The sequence below is a fragment of the Dipodomys spectabilis genome, unplaced genomic scaffold (genome assembly GCF_019054845.1).
Source record: "Dipodomys spectabilis isolate Male_0828 unplaced genomic scaffold, ASM1905484v1 ptg000783l, whole genome shotgun sequence".
NCBI lineage: Eukaryota > Metazoa > Chordata > Mammalia > Rodentia > Heteromyidae > Dipodomys > Dipodomys spectabilis.
Window position 1 is genome coordinate 2,262,129 of NW_024871460.1, and position 16,497 is coordinate 2,278,625.

The window sequence follows — 16,497 nt, forward strand, 5'->3', positions numbered from 1 at the left end:
TGAATCTTAAATTTTAGTAAGAAAAAAACCCTAAAAAAGTCTTATTTTTCTTATCAATAATATGTATTTTGCTAATATATTTATACTGTATGAAGTTAAAGGTTGTTATCAGATACCCTTTATAGAATATAAGGGTCAAAGAAAGATTGAGCCATATGATGGCCTGATTCTGATCTTCAGTAGCAAATACTTTATTCTATAAGTCAGCCATGTTCTTTCAAATCAGAGGTATTCAACTTCAAAGACATATTAGAATAAATTTTTTAAAATACTATATTCTAATCCTGCTCCTGATCCTTCTCCAGATCTGTGTAAGTAAGAATACTCAGAATAAGAACTGGCTAGAATTAAAAAATTAAAAAATGCTGGTCTAGATGAACACACCTATAATCTGAGAATTTGGGAGGCAGAAGCAGAACCATGAATTCAAATCTGAGATATGTAATGAGACCTTGTCCCCAAAACAAAAGTCTGTACTATGTGTTTTGTTATCATTTTTAAATAGGTTATCTTTCCTAAAGAAGAAACACTTATAGGACTGGGGCAAAAGAAACATTAGAATTTAAAATAGGAATGAGTGTTTTTACTTGGATATAAACTGATGTTAGTCACCGATACTACATTTAATAAATACTATCCATTAAAAAAAAAAAAACACCTGGAAAGCCTCATGTAAGTATATAATGTTCTGCTTATTAGCTTAAGTATTAGACAATAGTCAAAATTTTATTTTTCCCTGAACAGTAGCTGATCTTACTAAATAACCAATTTTTGGAGTTTTCCCATAGCTATCAGTAAGAAAACATAAATAAAGAAACCAGAAGTACAAGACACCCTATTACACAGGTATATGAAATCAGTTCAACAGGGAGTTTCCACTGTTCACAGGACAAAGGACTTCTCAGAAACATTACTGTAATCCTATTGCTCATTTCTTACTCAACTCAGTATTCTAAAAGGATATTGCTGTTCCCACCTTAACTGCCTCCTCTGTTGTTCCTGTGATAGCTGGAGCCAGCAGAGATAAGTCTGGCTTCTGGAAAAACCGAAATGCCAACCTTCTTTTTTCCTAAGCTTGCTCCAAATTCTTCCATATTATCTGATACTAAGAATTTTGCAATAGATGCATATTAGTTAAAGGTAGAGCATGAGTAACTAAACCGTGTCTTAAATCTTAAGCAAATACAATAGTAAAAACAAGTTGCATAAAATCTGCTCATAATAGAAGGGGGTTAGACTAAAAATTTTGCAACAAAAATGTAAGACAACCTAAAATGGATGTAATGCTTCAATTAGCCTAGGTAGCCTTGCTGTGAACATATTTAAGATTCCTGTTCTATGAGACTTCCTGATTAAGAAGAAATTATGAGCTGCTACAGTAAGAATAAGACTTACATGATTTATTGCAGACTGAACAGCCTTAATGTAATGGTTTAGCTCCCGATCCATCATAGCGAATTCAACCATGGCCTTGTCCATACTGTATTCATTACTCACTTCAGCTGAAAGAAAGAAAAAAAATGATAATTATGACTTCCACTTAAAATGTTGTATCTGTAAAATTTTGAAACAATATGTATCAGCCAATAATATCAATCAATATTTTATAAAACACTATATTCTAAAAACAAAAGGAAACTCCCCAACAGATGCCTGCTTTATTCACAATTCTATAAATACACTCAGAATTCACTGAAAGGCAGAGATGGGGTAGAAAGGAGTTCCAGATTACATCATATCACTGAAGTAAAGTCGTGGTACCTCTCAGCCTCAGCTTGGTTTCTTTATCCGTAAAGGCAGTCTAGTTCTGTATCTGCCACAAAAACCTCACACAACTGTTAAAGATCAGGTAAGGATGGTTTCTACTTCTGATAACAAAGGGATGGATTACTTCCATCAGCCCCCATTGTTAACAAAATACTAGACAAATGAAGGAAAAACTTTTCCTTAAAAGCAAGAATCGGTGGGAAGGTGGTTCAGTAGTAGAGCGCTTGCTTTGCATGCATGAGACCTTGGGTTTGATTCCTCAGCACCACATAAGCAAAAAAGAAAAAAGCCGGAAGTGGCGCTGTGGCTCAAGTGGTAGAGCGCTAGCCTTGAGCTGAAGAGCTGAGGGATAACCCCCAGGCCCAGAGTTCAGTCCCCACGACCAGACCTCCCCCCCCCCCAAAAAAAAAAGCAAGTATCACATGCTGCCAAAGATCTTCTACAAATTAAATGAAATCCCCATGAAAGTCACAATGAGATTCTTCACCAAGATTAAAAAAAAAAAAAATCCGCAAATTCATACAGAACAGGAGACCTCAAATACCCCGAAGCAATTCTAAGTAAAAATAAAAACAAAAAAAAAATCAATGCTGGTGATATCACTGCTCTTAGACCTCAAGTTCTATTACAGCGCTATAATAATAAAAACTGGCCAGAAGAGCAATGAAATAGACTAGAAAACCCAGAAATAAAGCCATATACTTACAGTTATCTGATATTTGACAAAGGAGCCAAAAACATACAGTGGAAAAAATTGGTGTTGGGAAAAAAAGATATCCATATGTAGTAAAATAAAATTGGATACCTGTTGGTCACCAGGCACCAATATCAACTCAAAAACCTAAATGGCAGACCTAAAACTTTGAAATTACTGCAAGAAGGAGTAGGAGAAACATTAGAACTTATAGGTAAGGTAGAAAGTTTTCTTTATAAGATTTCCAGGAGCACAGCAAACAGGAAAGAGACTTGACAAATGGGATTACATCAAAATAAAAGGTTATGTAAGGGACATAGTTACTAAGCTAAAAAGACATCTAACACACTGGGAGAAAATCTTTATCAGTAATACACCTGACAAAGGCCTAATATCCAAAATATACAAAGATCTCAAAATAATTAACCCTTTAAAAACTAATAAACCAATCAATACATGGGCAAAAGAGCTAAAGAGAGACTTCTTAGAAGAAGTAAGGATATCAAATAGACATGTGAGGAAATGTTCAAATCCTTGGCAATAAAAGAAAATATAGATCAAAAAACTTTGCGATTCCATCTCACCCCAGTTAAGATTGGTCAACATCAAGAATTTTAACAACAAATGTTGTCTGGGGTGTGGGGGAAGAGGAACCCTATTGCACTATTGGTGAAAATATAAACTAGTACAACCACTTTGGACAGCAGTCTGGAGGTTCCTCAAAAAACTAAACATAGAACTTCCCTATGATCAGCCATTACACTCTTGGTCATCTACCCAGAACATTACAAGCCAGGCTACTGTAAAGACACTTCCACATCTATGTTCATTGCTACACTATTTACAAAAACCAAGCTATAGAAATAGCCCAGATGTCTTACAATACATAAGTGAGTACAAAAAAATGTGGTACCTATATACAATAGAATTTTACAAAGCCCAGTAGAAAGAATAATATTAACTCATATTCAGAAAATAGATGGGCCTAAAACAAATCATGTTAAGTGTGGTAAGCTAAGCTCAATGAGACAAATAGTACATGTTTTCTCTCATATGTAGAAGCTAGGTCTAAAGTATAACTAGATGTGATAACCTATACAAAACTCTAGGCATTCACATACAGTCAGAATAAAGGAGGATACCCTTAGGAGAGGAACCCAAAGGTACAACTTCTCTAAACATTAAAAATACTATTTATCAAAATGAATTTCAGGAAATGCAAACATTAATTTCTTTTTGTTGTTGTTGATAGTGGTGGTGGTGTTTGTTTTTGTTTTTGGCTTTTTTTTTTTCATTTTAAAGGGGACAAAAGGGAGGAGAAAGGGAAGAGTTCAGAAAGGGAGGGAAGAATGGTGAACAAATGTAATCATGCTGTACAGTATGTGGGGAAAATGATCTATGTAACTTGTGGGCAGGGACAGGAGGAGGACCGTGGGGGAAGACATGACATTGTCCAAAGGAAATGCACTCATTATCTGACTTAGAAAATGGTAACTGCTCTGTATAATACCTTAACAACAATGTATTTATATTTTTTTATAATAATTTTTAAAAACTTATGAAAGGAAAAAAAAAGGAGTTTACAAAATAAAACAGGATAATGGTTCTCATTACCAAGGTCTTTTAGATGACAGTAAGACTTGAACCAGGAAGGAATTTGTAACACAAAGCCCAAAACCACATTCCTACAAAAGAGAAAAGAACAATGGCTGGGTCAGGTTTGATCTCATAAAACTAAGAGAAGAATATATGGAGACCTCACCTAAGGCTCCAAGGCTCAGCAAGGCTGGAATGAGTTGAAGAACAACCTAAGGAATTATACAGCTTTAAGAAACAAAGAGAAGGGGAAATGCTCAAGGGGAACCAGACAACTCTGGTTCAAGTCTCTGGGTCTGCTGAAGAAAGAAGTCAGACACCAGAACTAGGAGAAACTTCCACAAGCATTTCTCACAGACCCAAGGAGCTGCCTTAAGATTATTTTTGTGATTATTTTTTGTTTTTCTCTATTGTTAATCTCTATTTTCCTTTTTGCAGTAACAAAACTAGTATGTGTATGTGTGGGTACATGTGCGTGTTTCAGAAAGAAGAGGAATGAAAAGCATAGAAATCTGTGTCTTGTTTTACAAAAGCACTGAAAGAACTCAGGAGAAGAGAGAGGGTGTTGCATGAAAAAGACCAACAGCCACTGCCCACCTTAAATCCCTGGACACTTCCAGTGGTGGGAAGCACAGGTTAGAATAAATACAAAAAAGTTAGGCAGAGTTGGATGTTTACTAAAAAGTATCTGGGTAGGAATGCAAAGACTGACCAACCACGTGCTCCTTGACACCTCAGAACATAGCATCTAGTCATAAATTCCCCTACGCTTTCACAGAAAAACATTCCTAAAAATCTCCACCAAATTCAAGCTACACTTCCCTCAAGGACTGAGCCTAAGCAGCACCTGCTATGAAATTAAGCAAAATTGGAACAACTACTCCCTTAAGTTACCTTAGCAATTACATTTGGTTTTTTCGGCACCCTTAACATCTTGTGTTTCTGATTTGCATTTGTCTCTTTTTGCCAGATTTCAATCCAGAGACAAGAACGATGCCTAAGTTCTTGGGATTCAGCGAAGAATTATAGACTCATTCTTTCTTCAATATTCTTTAAAGGTCATTATAGAATCATTCTTTCTTCAATATTCTTTTTTTTTTTGGTCGGTCATGGGGATTGAACTCTGGGTTTGGGCGCTATCCCTGTGCTCTACAGCTCAAGGCGAGCACTCTACTGCTTGAGCCACAGTACCACTTCCGGTTTTCTAGTTGTTTTATTGGAGATAAAAAGTCTCACGGACTTTGTTGCCTGGGCTGGCTTTGAACCATGTTCCTCAGATCTCAGCCACCTGAGTAGCTAGGATTACAGGCGTGAGCCACAGGCGTGAGCCACAGGCGCCCAGCTATCTTCAATATTCTTTAAAGGTCATTTTTTAAAGTTTAAAGTTAACTTTCCCCAAACAATAAATTACCTTAACTTAACTTAGATATTCTGCTGAAATAAAATGTAAAGAAGACATATGATATATGCTCATTTCACTGTGATTTTGTTTTTAATCCATCAGAAAAAAAAAGTGCTGAGTAGCACTGGGGGAAGGGGAGAGCAGAATCACACAAAAGCTATTACAATTCTCAGAATAATGGTGACAGAGATCAAAGCATTACCTTGTCACACTTTAGCACACCAGCATTGGTGAAATTTGGTACAGATGATAAAGCATGGAAAATAACAATATTGTGCTTCTCTCTCTCCACATATACATATATGTACACATGTACATATATATGTGGAGAGTAGCTCTCTATAATGTGTATCTATATATAATATATAGATATATTTCATCTATATATTTCTCACACAGAGTTGTAAATAACAATAAATGAACACTTTAGTATGTGACCATGTCATAGTTATATTAAAGATCATGCCAACATTAAGAGAGGAGTAGTTTTTCCCTATACTTTACATATGAGAAAACTGAAGAACTTGCTGAAGACCACAAAAGCAGAGTCAGATATCCAACTCAGACCTTCTAAGTGTAGTCTGGATGCTGCTCTCTTATGCAAAAAGGTTATGTTTAAACACAGGAGAAAGATAAGCACTTCCAATTCCTTCATGTATATATAAGGAACCAATCCTCAGGTAGGAGAAAGTCAGTCTATGAGTTTCAGCTCAGCAACCTGGTGCTCCCTTAGTATAAAAGCAACACTTAAAAAAATAAAATAAAAGCAACACTTCTCAGTAGGAGCCTGTACAATATACTCCAAGGCTACCAGCCTGGTCTTGAAAATTTTTTCCAAATACCTTAAGTACAGGAAACTGATCACAAAAGCAAAATGTTGGATTGAAATCTGATGAAATGAGACCAACACAAATAAGAAAGAAGAGATAATTTATGATGCCCAATACCAAATGCTGGAGTTTCGTTTTGTTTTGTTTTTGGTTTGTCTTTTTAATAATAAGCTTTAGCTTGGTGTTGGCATATTCCTGGACTCCTAGCATTCAGGAGGCTAAGGCAGGAAAATTTCAACTCCAAGGCCAGCCTGGGTATATAGTAAGACTGATTCAAACAACAACAACAAAAAAAAAAACAAGTTGTTTTAACACAGTTAAAAGATCAGAGCATAATTTTAAGTGCTATAAAAGTAATCAAGTCACTCACTAAATGCATAGAGAAAAGCAGCCAAGTTAGATGCTCGAAGATCAAGGTTATACTAGGCCAGGAGCACTAGAATCCACATAGATGGAAGAAACAACAGGCTGGCTGCCAGGCATCAAACCAAGGACAGACAGAAAAATGGTCAGGATTGGAAGGAATCACATTGCAGGTATAGGTCTGAGTGGAACTCACAATCAAACCATTTTTATTACCTGTATATCTCTGACTGCATACCTCCCTCTCTTAGCCTAGCAGGGCCTGAGGAAATTAGAAATATTGAAATGTCTTCAACACTTCACTCTGTGAACACATTTATTGATTTATAAGTCAATGCACACATGGAGATATCTCATAGGGAAAGCTTGAGACCTCTGGGAGACTGCCACCTAGCACACTGAGTAAGAAGTTGTTCTAAGAATCTAATGCAATACCTTTCTGAAAGCTGTCTCCAAGTCTGGCCCCAGCAAATCAAGTCCGGAGAGCACAAATAATCCTTGATTTACATTATAAAAATTTAACTGTTTCTGAAAGTATACGGATGCCTGGGCAGTTCTATAACAACACTGATCCCAAACCACTGAAGACAAATAGCAGTAACCTGACAAACTTTAAAAATGTTATTAAAGAATCATTAGAATTAAATCAACTCTTTAAACATGGCTTAGGTTTTGTTTTTTTCGTTATTCAGTGGCAAATCTTAGAAAAACAAAGACTGAAAAAAACAGACTCTCTAAAGGAGGACGTCATTTAGATGAAGTGCTCTGATATTTACACAATTTAAGAAGTCTCTGAATAGATGAAGTTGGACTGCTTATGATTTTCCTAAAGCGAGACAAACCTATAATTATGCAATCTAAGTAGCCATCTAATATTCATTAGAAACATCATTTCTGCTACTCAATGTCAAAATGTGCTAACAGAAATATTATAACTATTACCATTTTCTGTTTTGAAGTGGTGAACAAGCATTAAAGATACATGATCAGTAGAATATTAAGCAGAAATGGGTTATACTAAAATTTAACTTAAAGCAAAATTCATCAAACCTCCATGAGAAACAAAGGCTGAGGCAGAGCAAGTATGAAAGTTATGAAAAACAAAAGAGCAGCAATCAATGCTAGTTATCTTTAATGTGAAAAGCCAGGACCAAAGCAAGAAGAAATAAGTTTGAGAAAGAAAAGCAGAGACAAACAAGCTCTTTTCTCTAAGCTGGACAGTCAAGCAGGGCAAACTACAAGTCATCTTTTACTAAAAGATGCAGATAATGAGCAGGGAATAAGTTTGAAGCAATATGTTCATCCTTCTATAGCACAGATGGACAGTTTTTCTTAGTTCTAATACTTTCCAGGGTCTAGGCATACTTTTTTTTTTCTCGATGCAATTTTCTAAGCTACAACTTACAAAAACAACAGCAGATACAGGTGAATTTTTAATCTGGAATCTCTGAGTCCAGATAGGCATGATCAATAACACAATCAAACTTCCATTCCAAACCAGCAACTAGATCAGCAAGAATGGAAGGTAAGTAGTTGGTCAACCCTTCCCTAACCACAGTGTGCTGTATCTATAGCCTAAGGCATACACTGGAGAAAAGCCCAGGACAGGGATTTAGACGCATAAATGAAACAAATCCTGCACCTTCTGGTACCCAAAGCCACGTGACTTCCCTATCATATCCCAGGCTTTCAGTTCCTTCAATAAAACAAACACAGAAATCAGGATGTTTCTTTCCTCTTTCCCTGGTACACTCATACATGTATACCTCACACTATTTCTATATGCCCAGGTATCTTACTACTTTGTCCTGATATTTCTTAAAATCTCAACTCTAAGATCCTTTTCCAGAGTCCTCTCTAATCTCCAGAATAGGACCAATTACTTCACCCCTTATACATTCATAAAACTTCTATAACTTTACTACTGTGTGTGCATGTATATTATGAGGCACACCCTCAAGACAAATGTCACCTACTTATTCCTTCTACCTTTACATCTCTGGCTCAATTGCATAGTTTTGCCCATGGCCAAACTGCTGCTGAAATTTTGTCCTAAACAAATAAAATTGTGGAATCTAGTGGTTTTTAATCTACAAAGGCATGTGCAGGTTTGAACAAGAACATTACCAATTACATATAGTTGATTAACCTCAACTCCACCTATTTTATTAGTGAAATACCAGGCTAAGACAAAGCACACATTTAGTGCAATACAACATGATTCATACGCTGAGAAGAACCTGATAAACACTAAATGTCCTACCATATAACCATTTTATCACGGAGGAAGAAAGGAGAGGAAGCAGGGTCTTGCCTGATACTATTTGAAATTTCTCAGACTAAATGGAACACAAAGCAGGAATATTTTATTTAGGAATTTTTAGAAATATCCCCTAATCTTGCCTAATATAATTCTATTTCTATTTGGGTTGGGGGATGAATCAAACAAATGACAGTACAAATCAAATCCAGAATCTTCCCCCAACAAAACCAAACAAAAACAGACAGTTCTTTCTGAATACAGCTCTAATTATCTCTAGCAACATATATCTAAGCACACACCTACCTGTATGAGTGTATGCGTGTGTTTCTTGGCAGCCTGATATTAAGCAATCATTAAATATTCAGCAGGAGTTGAATTTAATGACTTACTTGCCTCTTGAGCAATATTTAATAGAAACTTGGTTAATTCTTACCACACTGTACTTCAAAGTCATAATTAATCCTCCACATAGATATTAGTGTGGTAAAATTAAACTGAATCTCCCTTTTCTAACTGCCTCCCACTAGAAGAAGTAAGAGAGTCTATGGCAAGCTAGTAGGTGGTTGGATTCTTCAAAAACCAGCAACTAGGGGAGACATTCTCAAGATGTCTTCATGTTTATAGTCCTTTCCCACCCACACAGTTCTCTTATCATAATAATACACAGGAGGGAAGGTGTATGATACATAACTGAAAAAGAAGTTAAGCATTTCAGGATTAAAAAAACAAACAAACTCTGGAATCAGAGTTCATACTATTCTGATTACTTTATTTTCTGGCTAAGTAGTTTTTGGCAAGTTGCCTTACTAGATAGTCTGTTTCCTCATCTGTACAAGGGGTACAGTATCAGTACCTCATTCACAAAGTTGCTATCAAGACTAAGTGAGGTCATGTTGGTAAAATGATCACCACAGGGCGTGGCCAACAGTAAGCACAAACAAGACATTATCTGTCATTAGAATTATTACAGAATGGATAACCAATCTGCAAATGTAATTAGCCCAAATCCTGAAACCATTTTGCCCTTGGAACTAAAAAGTATCCCAGTGCTATTTGTCCTAACTCCCAAAGCACTAACTCACAGACTAGTGAATGAGAGTTTTATAAATAGCAAGTTTACTTTGTAAAGGTATTCTGAACACTGACTACATATGAGGCAGTGGGGGAAATGCTCTGAAGCAAACAGGAAAGGCAGCTAACAGCCACAGAAGGCAGGAAAGGTTTAAGTAGGTGTGGGTAAATCTAACTGTCTTGAAGGATGAGCAAGTGTCACAAAGCTGTTCACCAGAATAATGAAGAGCCTAAGCACATGTTTTCACTGCTCCCACTAAGACTGACTAAGAGCTAAAATGGCTGAATAAGAATGAAAAGAGACAGCCATCATTGAGCAAAGGAATAAACCTTTCACAGGGCACTGACTACATTATTAGGCATGGTGAGCATACTGCTACATCTGGCCCTGTAACAGGGTGGATTAGGTATCATATTAAGCACACTGTTGAGAAAAAAAAGGCTGATGCTCACAGAAGCTAAATCATCTGCCAGGACATGTAGTTAATAAATGGTGGGGTTATGACTGGCCTTGGATCTGAGTTAACATGGGAGACTGTTGTCATAGTATCTGAAATATTACACAGAAATAATATACTCCACATAAATTGTGTAGTAAAGTATCAGTTGTTTTCTGTCTAAAATGACTGTCCTACCTTCCTTTAAGAAAGGATGAAGAGACTGACAGGTTAGCTTGCGCTCTACCTCAGACTATAGGAAAGTAGGACATACTTCATTATATAGACATATTTTCTTAGAATGCGTATAGAATGTAGATTATTGTCTACAGACTACTATGGTAAAGGTATAACTTAAAATACCAAAAATACCAAATTTAATGACTAATTAAATTTGTAGTTTTGGAAGTCAATGTCTTGTCAGTCATCAGAAGCACTACAGTTACTTATCATTTTAACATACATCCACAACTCCTATTATAAGGCCCTAAGTTCTTCAAGGTCAGGTCTATCTTTTATTTGACTCAAACACTTTTTTCCCCATATCCTCCTCTGGTAGATTGGAAAACCGTGAATTCAAAGCAGTATGCAATATTTACAGCATGCGTTTTTCTATCAACACAATTCCAATGGCTGTTCTTTCTCTCTGATGCACACTAAGTGTAGACACTGTGAGACTTAGAGACCCAGAATCTTAGGATACTGAACTTGGCTTTGACTCTCCTCCAAAATACAATCTCTCACATGAATTTGTGGTAGCAAAATAAATAAATAAGGTTAAAACTTCTTCATATGTTACTAAGAAAAGTAAACGAGCATGTTGGTAAAGAAGCATCAGTATGATACTTCAAACACAGAAGGCTCTTAATCAATGGATACTATTTTGCTTTGTATTAGCTGTACTTTGCTGTATTTCCAATGTATGTCTTCTACCTCACTTAAGCTAGCATCTACTGAATCATGGAGTTCTCTCATCTACTCTAAAAATGTTTGAGAATTAATGATTTAAAAAAACATTTGGGTGAAAATTTCAAACAATACAAGAACTAATCCCCAAACTCTCTCCCCAGGAGCAATCACCACTGTGAGGTTCTTGGCATTGTTTTCCAGGGAAACAGTCTGTGTATAAGGCATCTTCTTCTAAGAAGCACATATTAAGGACAGAAATTACTTACTGAAAGAGCTGAAGTAAGGAATTTAATAGATGACTAAGCCCGAAGAGAAATTACATTCAGACGATTTCACAATGAAAATCCTGTCAACACTCTTTCTGTGCCCTTGTCTTCAGTAAGTGCATAGGAATAAAAGAAACAGTGAGCAGGTTCAGCTACTTAGTTGGATGTCCAAGTTTCTACTCTAAAGTAACAATATAAAGACTAACAAATACATTTGAGAAAGATCAAGTTCATATTGAAAAGGAGAAGAGATGATGTTTAACCAAGAATAGAATGTAAGTGTGGGGAACTTGCAATTGACTAATTCAATAAATATCTTCCAAGCACAAACCATATGCCTAGCATTGTGCTGGTGACCTGAAGTAAAGTCAGTTAGTAAAGTCAGGGCTGTATCTTCTCTCAGAGAGCTTTGACAAAGTTCTAGCCCATATACAGTTTTCTAAAAAGCCCTGATATTAACACCTGGACTTTGTTTGGCAATTTATGTGATGAGAAAGTTTGCTCCACTGCCAAACAGCTCTAATTATGAAGAGTCCTCTCAAACGGAGCTGATTCAGCACCTGCCAAAACAGCACCAGGCAAGGACAACAATAACTATGAATTGCTCTTTCATACACATTAACCTCATAACCTTTGTATTGAGTGACTTTATGCTCTTCTTTAGATGGCTGATCAAAGTCTGGCTCGGATAGATTAAATGGCTCTACTTCAACATTAGGAGCAAGTCTTGAACTCTGGTCCTTGGCTCCAGAACTCAAAAGAGTTGCCTTTAGGATGAAAGAGCCAGTCTTAATTCTTTTCCAGATCACAGTCCTTCAAAGATCAGAGGGAAACTATTAAATATCTCTACCTTGTAAATCTTTGCTCCCCAAGGCAAATAACAATCATCAAATTCCTTCAACCAAGTTTAGATGCCTTCATTTAAACCTGCTTCATTTTTTTAAATAGATGAATTCCAGAACTAAACTAGGAATAGCCATGGGTTAAACAGCAAGAATTCTAATACTACCTTCATTTCTACACCACAGTAAGCATGGCTGGTTAACCTTGGACTTCTCCGTTACTGTACTGGGCAACTGAACTTTTTTTTTATCTAAAGTTCTAATCTAAACTTAAGACTAACAAGTTTGATTTTACTGAACTATGGCATTCAGGATGTAGTCTTTCTGAATTTCAGTCTGTGATCTAATTTATATGGGGCTGGTCTCTATTTTCTGTGAAATACTAATCTGAAAACACTTCCTTTCTTAATTTTCCTTCAATTAAGTAATAACTTACCTCTTTTGAACATTTAATGTGTGCTGGATACTAAACAATATACACAAATCACCTGACAATCCCTTCAATAGTTCTGTAAAAACCCAGTACCTATCTCTATATTGTGAAAGAAAGGGGAAAAAAATGACAGAGGGGCTAAGTACCTTGAAAAAAATCATACAGCTCAGGAGCCATAGAGTGATGATTCAAATGAAGAGTCTATGACAGAGCCAAGCCCACTCTTTCAACTATGTCTATCATCATCACCCTGATGGCACAGCCCATTTCTATGCCTTAGGATTCTGGCAAAAACCCTCCTAAAATATCTGTGCAGGCTGGAAAGCATCCTTCTTATGTCAGGGCAATCACCCTACCCAAGAGGGAAAAAAAAAATAAAAAAGAAGGACAGAGAAGGGTCTTAGGATCACTGCAAAGAAAACTATCAGTGTGTTTATAAATGAGATAGTTACTCAAAGGAAAGTACATTAAAAATCTTTAGCTTATGAACAACTGGGGAGCAACTGCCTGAGATCAGGGTATTTCTGCACTTATTTCAAAACTTATATGAAGAAAAAGATTAAAAGTAGGAATTAGCTTACTTTAAAATAGTAAAGAACCAGTTTAATTAAACAAGCCTCCCTAACTCATAGTAACTTCTAGGATACAAAAGTTATTGAATTATAAAGCCTACTTTGACAGGATCTGTAATCTCTGTTATTTATCTAATTCTTGAATGTTGGTCTAAATGAGAGGTATTTTGTTCTGAGAACCATCTCTTAAAGGAAAGACTAGAGGAGCCATAATCCTAAAAGGAGGGAACAATTTTATTTCTTTTGGAAAATAATGTCTCTATTATTTTTAGAAAGTAAAATGAACTTTATTTCATGGTAATAATGGAAATTAGTTGTTTATAGTTTAAATCACTGACAATTCCAGAAAATAAGTCTCTCATAATTTACTATGAATATCATGTCTGCCCTATCTGACAGCATAGCCACTCATGTTTACATCTCTACATAGTACTAGTTTCTGAAAAGATGGGCCTCGGGCCTTATAAGGTAATTTTTATTTTCCCTCACTTTTACTTATATGAAAACCTCAGGCTGTTTCATTTTTAATGTAATCAGCTTAAATCAGCAGTGATTCCCAAGATAGCTTCCGTCTTCCCTTCTTTAAAAACTACTTCTCAAAGAGGAAGGGAGGAGAGAGAAGGGGAGAGAGAGAAAGAGAAAGAGAGAGAGAGATCCATAGAGCCTTATATCTGCTAGCAACCTCTGAGAAAACACACTAGCTATACTAGGTAAACTCTTTCTGCAATAAGAATGATCACACAAGAATATATCTGGTTTGAAGAACAAAGTAAGAAATAAAGAACTATTAATATTCACTGAGTAACTGGTTCTGAACTCCAAGGTATCAATTATAATACTGCAGTAGTATTTATAAAATGGGAGTTTCCAATCAATCACATCCCACATACAGGCACTCAGTCTCAGCAACCAAAAAAAACAGAGCACATGCAAGACCCAAAACCTTAAAGTCATCTTAGACTGCTCCCTCTTAGCATCCTCCACATCTAGCAGTATGAAGATCAATGCATTTGCCCACCCAGATCAACTATTATCTCCTTTTCAACCACAGTGTACCTTAATTTTATTCTGCACCGCTTCTTCTGTAGCTCCTTGATTTGCTTCCTTGGTGGTTTCTTTTCTGTATCTTTTCCCTGAAATTTTCCTTCCATGTTATTAATTCTCTTTCTCAAGGTAAAAACCTGATATTACCCTCTTGTTCATCAAAGTCTACTATACTATAGTAATTTTAATTACAACCAAATGAAATAAAGGGACTAGATTTATTCTTCTGTCTGAAATAACCTCCCCTAAAAGTAAAATAAAAATTTTAAAGGCTTATATGACACTAAACATTATACAAGGAAGAACGGAGGAGAGTGACAGGAAACATATGAATCAGACATAGCATTGTCCCACCTTAGTATCTTGAGGAAGCTGCCAGGCACACAATAATCAAAATCCTGCCAGGCATTGTAGAAACTAACAAGTTGATTCTAAAATTTATATGGAAAGACAAAGACCTAATATAAACAAAACAATGTTGGAAGTCCGATTTCAGGACTGTACTATAAAAAGCTTCAGTAATCAAGACAGTATACTACCATTATAAACAAAGACAAAGAGACTATTAATGAAATCCAGAAGTACATACATACATACTTGGACAACTGCTCTAAAATATGTACAAAGGCAATTCAGACTTGTTATCAACAAACAATACTGGGGTAACTGGGTCAGCAGTCTACCTGCCTGTTAAGAAAAAAAAAGAGGAAAATATGGGGGAGGGAGAGAAAAAGGAAAGGTGGAAGGAAATAGGAAGGAAGAAGAACAAAAAGGAAAAGGAAAAGAAAAGAAACTTAAATCATACCTTGTACCACATACAAAAATTTTCTCACAATAGATTACAAACATAACTGCACAACATAAAGCTTCCATAAAAATGTAGAGAAAAAAATCTTTAACATAATCCTCAAGAGAACAAATGGGTACATGGGATGCCATCAAAATTAAACATTTCTGCTCCTCATAAGGATCCATTAAGCACACATTAGAAGAGAATACCTGCAAATCATATATTTGGTAAAAATCTTTTATTCAAAAAATATAAAGAACCCTCAATGTTCAATAAAAAGACAAAACCAAAATCCAATAACAAATGGGAACAAAACACAAATAGAAACTTAATTAAAGAGGTAAATGTCAGGCTAATCCTGTAATCCTAGCTATTCAGGAGGCTGAGATCTAAGGATCTCAGTTCAAAGCCAACCCTGGCAGGAAAGGCCGTGAGACTTCTATGTCCAATTAACCACTCAGAAAACCGGAAGTGGCACTGTGGCTCAAGTGACAGAGAGCTAGCCTTGACCTGAAGAGCTGAGGGACAGCGCCCAGGCCCAGAGTTCAAGCTCCATGACTAACCAAAAAAAAAACCTAAAAAACAAAAGAGGTAAATGTCAAATATGCATATGAAAAGATAATCAATTCTATTGATCACTAAGGAAATACAAAGTAAATACACAAATTAAAAGAAGATATCATGCATACCCATTACAATGGAAATACTCTTAAGTAGAAATATTTTTATAAAACAAATACCAAAGAAATTACTTGTATGCTTTTATTATTATTTTCTCTAATTCAGTAGTTCTCAAAGTGCAGTTGCCAAACAGGAGCATCTGCATTGCCTGTGAACTTATTAGGAAAGCAAATTATTAGAGTTCTATACCAGAAGACAGATTAGGAAACTGTGGGAATGGGGCCGAGCAATTGGTTTTCCAAGGAGTCCTCCAAGTGATACTGATGCGTGGTAAAATCTGAAAGCCACTGTTTTAATCTATGATCCAAAGTCATAACAGAAAACCAAAAACATTCAAACAAATCTAGATAAAATTCAGTCCATAGTTTCCCTATTTATTTATTTGTTGGTCATGGGGCTTAAGTTCTTCAGCTCAAGGCAAGCACTCTACCACTTGAGCCACAGTGCCACTTCTGGTTTTCTGGTGGTTCACTGGAGATAACAGTCTCATGGACATAGGTTGTCTTTGCACCACGATCCTCAGGTCTCAGGCTCCTG

The 16,497-nt window shown here is 36.1% G+C and overlaps 1 protein-coding gene across 4 annotated transcripts in view; it reads right to left on the reverse strand.

The window, feature by feature from the left end:
* Nsmce2 (NSE2 (MMS21) homolog, SMC5-SMC6 complex SUMO ligase) overlaps nt 1-16,497 on the reverse strand; it is a 213,449-nt gene that overhangs the window by 161,892 nt on the left and 35,060 nt on the right. For all 4 annotated transcript variants that reach the window (XM_042673123.1, XM_042673121.1, XM_042673122.1 and 1 more), the window contains one exon: nt 1,396-1,502. In XM_042673123.1, the coding sequence (XP_042529057.1) occupies nt 1,396-1,502 (107 nt within the window). The remainder of the gene's footprint in view (nt 1-1,395; nt 1,503-16,497) is intronic.